At 40.1% G+C, this 7,614-nt stretch overlaps 1 protein-coding gene across 1 annotated transcript; it reads left to right on the top strand.

Annotated features, from left to right (window-relative positions):
- The first annotated feature begins 3,907 nt into the window (after positions 1-3,907).
- LOC134374970 (olfactory receptor 8A1) lies at positions 3,908-4,861 on the top strand. Its single transcript, XM_063093123.1, has one exon. It carries the CDS (start codon positions 3,932-3,934, stop codon positions 4,859-4,861), a length of 930 nt encoding a protein of 309 aa, XP_062949193.1. The 5' UTR covers positions 3,908-3,931.
- The last annotated feature ends 2,753 nt before the right edge of the window (positions 4,862-7,614 follow it).

The following is a 7,614-nucleotide window of genomic DNA, read 5'->3' as shown; positions in this document are numbered from 1 at the left end:
AAGCCCAGTGAATACTTTTCAGTCCTTTCGGTTTACATCGTGCTGTTGAGCTCACTCCTTCTTGAACGTTTTTATCCCTTCACTTTGAGGACATGAACGTTCTGATTTTACTCCAGCTTCCAGCTACTTCTTTTCATGCTCCTTCTCCTTCAAGGCTTCTTCTTTGCCTGCCCATAAAGGTACATGATCCACAGATCCTCAGCCTTCTTCTCATCCTACTTAACTTTCTCTGCAAGATAGTATCCTCTCCTATGCCTTGAACGATTTGGCCTATTGAAAGTCAAATTGATATTTCTAGCCTAGAGTGTTTACCTGAAATACCAACAACCCACTGGACATCTCCACTTGAATGTCCCAAAGACACCCAAAACCGAACACACTGAAAACATTTCATTATCTTTCCTCTAAAATTTTTTCTTCGCCAGTGTCATCCTATCTCACAATATAGCACCATTTTCCTAGTTTCTCAATCCTGTTCAGCAGTTACCAAATCATGTTGATTTTACCTTCTAAATGATTCATGCCAGTTGCCTAAAAATCAATTTGCTGAAAGCTAATTTACCAACAGGCCAATTTGCTAAAAGCCAATTCACTGAATACCCAATTTGTAAAATGACCAATTCCCTAAATTTAGTTTTGCTTTTGAGCTTTTTGTAAGTACTATGGGTTCATTTCATAAAATTAGAGAATACAAGTAAATATAAAGCAGAAAATTAAAATTACTCAGATTTCCACAACCCATAAATAATCTGTTAACACTTGAATGTGTGTTGCTCCATATATTTTTTGCATGCACTTAATTTGCATAGTAGAGTTTTCTGGGTAAAACAGATCATGTTGTATATACTATTTTAAAGTTTTTTTCATTTAAAAAATGTCATTAACATCTTTTATACAAATAAATAAAATTAAACATCATTCTTAATGTGTGTGTGGTATTCCATTGACAGGAAACCCATAATTAAATCTGTCAATTGTCATTTGACAATTTTTAAGTCCAATTTTTCACTATGATAAACAATGCTGAGGAAAACGTGCATTTTTTTCAGACAAACTTACTATTTTCTCAGGATAAATTCATGAAAGTATAATTCTATCTAAGGACGTGTTCTTTTTAAAGGCTTTTCATACATACTGCTGAACTGAATTTACAAAAGGGTTTCTCAATAAACACTCCTACAAGGAATCGATGAGTGCCTTTTTCCCCACACCCCAGCTAACAATGGATATTATCATTCGAAAACTTCCCAATCTGATTTGATTCTGCAAACGGCATATTATTATTCTAATCACATTTCTTTGACGGGATTGTTGGTAAAATATCCCAATGCTGGCATGAGACTCTTAGTTTTCCTAGGTGCAGGATGACTGTACCAATAAAAGGAAAATTAAAACACCTGGGAGACAAAACATGATCCATAGAGTGGGTGTAAGCCAAGACTCCAATTGTCCCTTTAATGAGGACCTCAGTCTCTGATGTGACTACATCCCAGGAGATGTTCTGCCCATACATATATATGTACACAGAACGCCGAGCCTCCCAATCTTGGTGCCCCATTTTTCGTGACTGTGCTGGCCCCTTTGAGTAATTTAGAACTAGATACAAATCTGTATGTTCTCGCATTTCCTGATTGTTGAAACCTAGGCAACACCTAAAATTTCCAGACGACAGGGTTCCATTTTTCCTCAGCACAGGGATTTAATTACAGATTTAAAGCAATTGTGTAAGAAAAATATTTCTTCCATAGACTCTTGCTGATGATTCTATTTACTACCATATGTTTACCTTCATCTCTAAGTGCTTTTTTTCTCTGTGTGTTGTGTTCTCATCGGCAGCAATCCTGAGCCTCTGATGGCTTGGTGAAACTACAGGTAATAAATGCAATAACTGATGTGAGATATGTGGTTCACCTTTGCCTATTTTGTATTATTGGAAGATGACGGGAGTGAAAATTAAATCATGCCGCTTAGGATTCTCCTATGCAATGGCGTTCCCTTTTGCACCACACTCAGAATGGTGTTCATGCCACGCGGCACTGTAAACCACTTTGATCCATGTGTGTTTATTCGAGGTGTGTTTTCTATTTTTCCTATCATTTTCAGATGCAGAGATTGGGTAAAGGGGATATGCAAGATTTTTTAAATCTATTGCTGTTATCTAAGAAAAAATTTTCCCTTTGTAATAAATGTAAATAATATCTTAAAAATCTTTAATACCTACTTCTGATACTAATTATTATAAAGTTAAATACCTCACCACTAATAATTTAACATATGAGGGCACTTAAGAAAGTTCATGGAAGAACAGAATGAAAAGATAATTTAAATCTTTCCACAAACTTTTCTAAGTCCCCTCATGTAAACAGTGCAATGCAAATTTTCTTGTCACACCACATCTTAAGGGTTTTCTTACATCTAAGAAAAAGAAATACAGTCAGTGCCAGTTATTATTATAGGAATCAAATGAGACAATGTATTTTTAAATGCTATGTAAAAAAAGCAAGTTACAAAATGCTTTTATAAAAATACATATATATTTATAATATGTAAATAAATGTATGCACTTAAAAATCTAGAAAAATATTCACTACCAGTGTTATGCTCCAAATGGCTGGAAAATGTTTTGTTTTGTTTTGTTTTGTTTTGTTACGTTTTTGCTTATTTGCATTTCTAATTTACTACAATGCATGTATGTCATCTTTATAATTTTTTTAAATGCACCTGAAGTTAGCAAAAAGATCACTCCTCTATCTCTGAAAATTAAATAAATTAGTTTTACTAACTAATAATAAAGTGCTACACAAAGATAAGCTACAACAAAACAATATAGTTGAGTGGAGACAGAACAGACTGGTGGTCACAAGTCCTGGGATATAAGCCTAGTTTTGCCTCTTACTAGCTGAGTTGCCTTGGGTAACTTATTTAATTTTTAGAGCTTCAATTTCCTAGAGAATGAAAAAAAAAAAAAAATACAGCAGTCCTCTTTTTTTCAATCACACTTTGCTAGAGCTGTAGGTGTGCAGATTTATAAGCCTACACATAAGGCAAGGGAAGAAGCTCATGACCAGGAGAGAGCAGGGGAAATTTGAGCTCCAAGTCACCAGTAATTAGTAGGCCTTGGGCCAGTCACGTAGTGTCTGGAACTTGTTTTCTCAGTATGAAAACAGGAATGAAAATGCTTCTGTAAACGTATTTCTCACCATACCCCCAAATTTTAGAAGTTAACGAAATTGACCTTTGACAGAAATGTGTAAACTATAGAGCATTATAGAAAAGTTACTAATTATATAAGAAAGCAATTAAAATGGTGAGAATTTAAGTTTTTATGCTTAAGAAATAAATCCCCACAGATGAGGATGTCTATACTTATCATATCCAGCAGTGATCCATGCTTCCTAGAGACATATCTGTAATTTGAATACTTTGCCATTAGGGATGTAATAGTGCCATGGTTTGATATTATGATTTGAAAACAATATTAATAATTAGCTAGTGAGCACTTACTGTGGACAGTAACTATGTGTCAGTTCCCAGACTGCACCACAGATCAATTAAATCAGAACTTCTGTGGGTAAAATCTGAGCATTAGTACCTTACCGGCCTGAGAATTTGCATCCTAAACAAGCTCCAGGTGGTGGCAACACTGCTACTGCAGGGACTACACTTTGAGAACCATGGCGCTAAGACATTTGAGAAATATGTGCTTGGTAAAACATCCAGATCTTGGCCCCTTTTTAAAAATGACTGAAACACTCAGGGTCTGGTATTCCTCCTAGCAAACAGCAGAAGCGAGGGGAGGAACTATGGGCAAAGAGCCCAGGATGGCTCAGCTGGCACCAAATGCCCAAAACTAGCTTCCTCAAGCAGTCCAACAGCAGCCTTTCCTGGGGCTCTTCTCTCCCATCCCCGCAGGCCTCCCACCCAGAGGAGAATGGCTGCAGAAAATCACTCCACAGTGACAGAGTTCATTCTCGGGGGACTAACGAATCAGCCTGAGCTCCAGCTCCCCCTCTTCCTCCTCTTCCTAGGGATCTACTCAGTCACCGTGGTGGGGAACCTGGGCCTGATCACCCTGATTTGTCTGAACTCTCAGCTTCGCACCCCCATGTACTACTTCCTCAGCAATTTGTCACTCGTGGATCTCTGCTACTCCTCTGTTATTACCCCTAAAATGCTGGTGAACTTCGTATCAGAGAAGAACATCATCTCCTACGCAGGGTGCATGTCACAGCTCTACCTCTTCATCGTTTTTGTCATTGCAGAGTGTTACATGCTCACTGTGATGGCCTATGACCGCTATGTCGCCATCTGCCACCCTTTGCTTTACAACAGCATCATGTCTCGTCCCATCTGCTCCCTGCTGGTGGCTGTGGTCTACACAATGGGACTCATTGGCTCAACAATAGAAACTGGCCTCATGTTAAAACTTCCCTATTGTGAGCTTCTCATCAGTCACTACTTCTGTGACATCTTCCCCCTCATGAAGCTCTCCTGCGCTGGCACCTATCATGTGGAGATGACGGTCTTCTTCTTGGCTGGATTCAACATCGTAGTCACCAGCTTAACGGTCCTTGTTTCCTATGCCTTCATCCTCTCCAGCATCTTTCGCATCAGCACCACAGAGGGCAGGTCCAAAGCCTTCAGAACCTGCGGCTCCCACCTTGCAGCTGTGGGGATGTTCTATGGGTCGACCGCGTTCATGTATTTAAAACCCTCCACGGCCAGTTCCCTGGCCCAGGAGAACGTGGCCTCCGTGTTCTACACCACGGTGATCCCCATGCTGAATCCCCTAATCTACAGCCTGAGGAACAAGGAGGTGAAGGCTGCTGTGCAGAAATCACTGAGGAGAAAATCATTTTGATGCAAACGTTTTTGTTCTCTCTCAATTTAAAAGTAAGTTGTCATAAATACCAGAAGGAGGCCCTCTGAAAGCTGGCCCAAACTTGGGTGGCAAACAGGACCTTCTCCACACGGTCAGGTGCGTGCCTTCTCTTTTCCTTTTCTCCCTCTCTCTCTTGTTTCTGTTTGACACCAGCCAATTTCAAGTTCATGTTTTCTTTCATCTGGAATCCATTTTCTCTATCTTGAGCCCTTTGGTAAACATTTACTATCTTAATTATAAACTAACACAAACTTTAAACTTTTAGCATTCATGGTCTTATTACCTTCTATACAGAAAATATCACTCAACCGGATTGTTACTTTTGCATTTGGGAGAAGACAAGGCAAAGGGAGGTCAATTTAAATGTCAATAAGAAGTGAAGACAGTCCCTTTCTCATCCAGACTTCCTCTCCTCTCTTTCTTTCCTCTCCTTTTACCTGCCCAAGAATTTCTACCTGACCCCTTTATGTAATTTTCTTAGTAGTAGTAATATTAACAGCAATAATAATAGCAGCTAATATGTTCTTAATGCTTACTCTGAGCCACGTAGCTCTTCTAAGTGCTTTCTTTTAGGTGCTTAAACAATTGGCTTATGGAGAAGGGGACTGGACCCCCCTCCCACAACTAGGCACACTGCTCCAGCGCATCAAGGCCCACCTGGTGTCCTAGGTTATGGAGCCAGAGACCAGACCCCCCTTGCCAGTGCCTCGGGGCCTGCCTGGGGACCCGGGTTATGGAGCTGGGGATTGGACACTCTCCACAACCAGGCACACTGCCAGCACCAAGGAGCATGCCAAAATCATCTCCTCCATGTGGGTGGCCCACCACAGCCACCACGATAACCATGGCTGCCATGAAGGCGGCTAGATGCCACAACCACCACGCAGATGGTCCGCCAGCCACTGGAGTGAGTTGACACAAGAAGAGTCACCAGCAGAGATAAAGAAAGGAGGAGGATGTCTCTCTCCACAAAGCCCATTTCAGAGTGACAGAAGAGGCATCTGCTCTATGATTGTATTGGGGGACCTGATCATGCCCCTCAGCATTGGACAGATCATTTGGGCAGCAAATCAACAAAGTAACCATTATTCTTTCGGAGAGAGAGAAGAAATCTAGGGTGATTAGATGGGCACGGGGGGAGGGAAAAAGGGATGGGGAGGGATTGGACAAGGGGCATAAAGAATAATTATGATTTGTAACAATATATATGTTAGTAATATTGATTTGATCAACATATCTCAATGTTGAACCCCCAAAATATGTATAATCAATTTTGATTCAATAAAAAATTTTTTAATTTTTTTAAAAAGCCATAAAATAAAATTGCAGCCCCTTTCCCAACAAATAAATAAATATAAACAATTGCCTGAAAACAATGGAGATTTACTCCTATGTGCTTTCTGTTCAATTTCAACTTTATCTCACAGCAAGTAAGTACTATTGTGTCCCCATTGCATGGATATGGAATCTTGGTTGAGTACCTGGCTCAAAGTCACATAGCTGGTAAATAAACAACACTAGAATTCAAACACTAGTCTCAGTGACTCCAGAGCCCACACTCTTTTTTTTTTTTTTTTTTTTTGGTGGCTGTCCTGTATGGGGATCCAAACCCTTGACCTTGGTGTTATAGCACCAAGCTCCAACTGAGCTAAGCAGCCAGCTCCTCAGAGCCCACGCTTGGCTCTCACACATTACCCGCTTCACTTCAGGCCAATGGTCTCTTTGAACAGCCTGTTAAGCCTGCCCAAATTATGCTCCAATTTCAAATGTCTCCTGAAAATAATTTCTCAAATCCCCTCATTTTATCATCTGCCCAATCTTCTTTCACTTTATGGGCAACATCTTTAAGATGACTAAGGAAAGATTACTCTAGAGTGACCAACTCGACCAGGTTTGCCTGTCATTCTCCCAATTTTAGCACTGAGAGCCCCAAATCCTGAGAAACCTCTCAGTCCCAGGCAAACCAACATGATTGGTCACCCTACATTACACATTGTTGCAAATCTCTTGCCTGCTTAAATAATTGATCTACTGCCAACCTCACTCAGTAAATCCAACGGCCATGGGATAAAGTTTCTTTCCCCCCTTGCTTATAATGATATCAAGAGTACATGTTTTACACTAAGCAGTCTGATATAGTGTGAAGGATTTATGGACATCCTCTTGTCATTTATAGCTATTTTTTGGTATAATATTGTATCAGTCAGTGGCTTAATATAGGAAACAAATAACTCGTTTTCTCAAGCAGAAAGGAATTTAATAAAGGAATTACATGCCTACAGTTTTTTGACTGTCTGTAGAAGGGATGAGAGAGCCCCCAAAGTAACTCCACAGTAGGTATGACCTAGAAGTCAGAAGGTCCTACTGTCACTGTCACCACTGCCACATGAAAACTCCTCACACTCATGAAACTTGGAAATACAAGATAGAACCCTAGGATGAGCATCACCTGGAAACTTGTTAGAAATGTAAATTTTTGGACCCCACAACACACCTACTGAAGTACTGGGTGGGGCCCAACAATCTGTGTTTTAACAAGCCCTCAAAAGACTCTGGTTACACTGAAGGGTGAGAACATCCTCCCACCTTCCAAATCTCCCACAAGTGCATTTAATTAGCGGAAACTAATTTACATTCAGCACTCTAGGTGCAAGGGAATCTGGGATAATGTAGTTTTTAGCTTTTTAACCTGGCTAGAAGGAGGATGAAACAGATAATGAGACAGTCATTCC

This window comes from Cynocephalus volans, chromosome 4 (assembly GCF_027409185.1).
Source record: "Cynocephalus volans isolate mCynVol1 chromosome 4, mCynVol1.pri, whole genome shotgun sequence".
In the NCBI taxonomy this organism is placed as follows: domain Eukaryota; kingdom Metazoa; phylum Chordata; class Mammalia; order Dermoptera; family Cynocephalidae; genus Cynocephalus; species Cynocephalus volans.
Note: the sequence above shows the minus strand (reverse complement) of the source record. Positions and strands in the feature narration are given on the sequence as shown.

Bases quoted from the DNA above. Each gene is read 5' to 3' on its own strand.
- LOC134374970 (XM_063093123.1), top strand. From the start codon at position 3,932: ATGGCTGCAGAAAATCACTCCACAGTGACAGAGTTCATTCTCGGGGGA.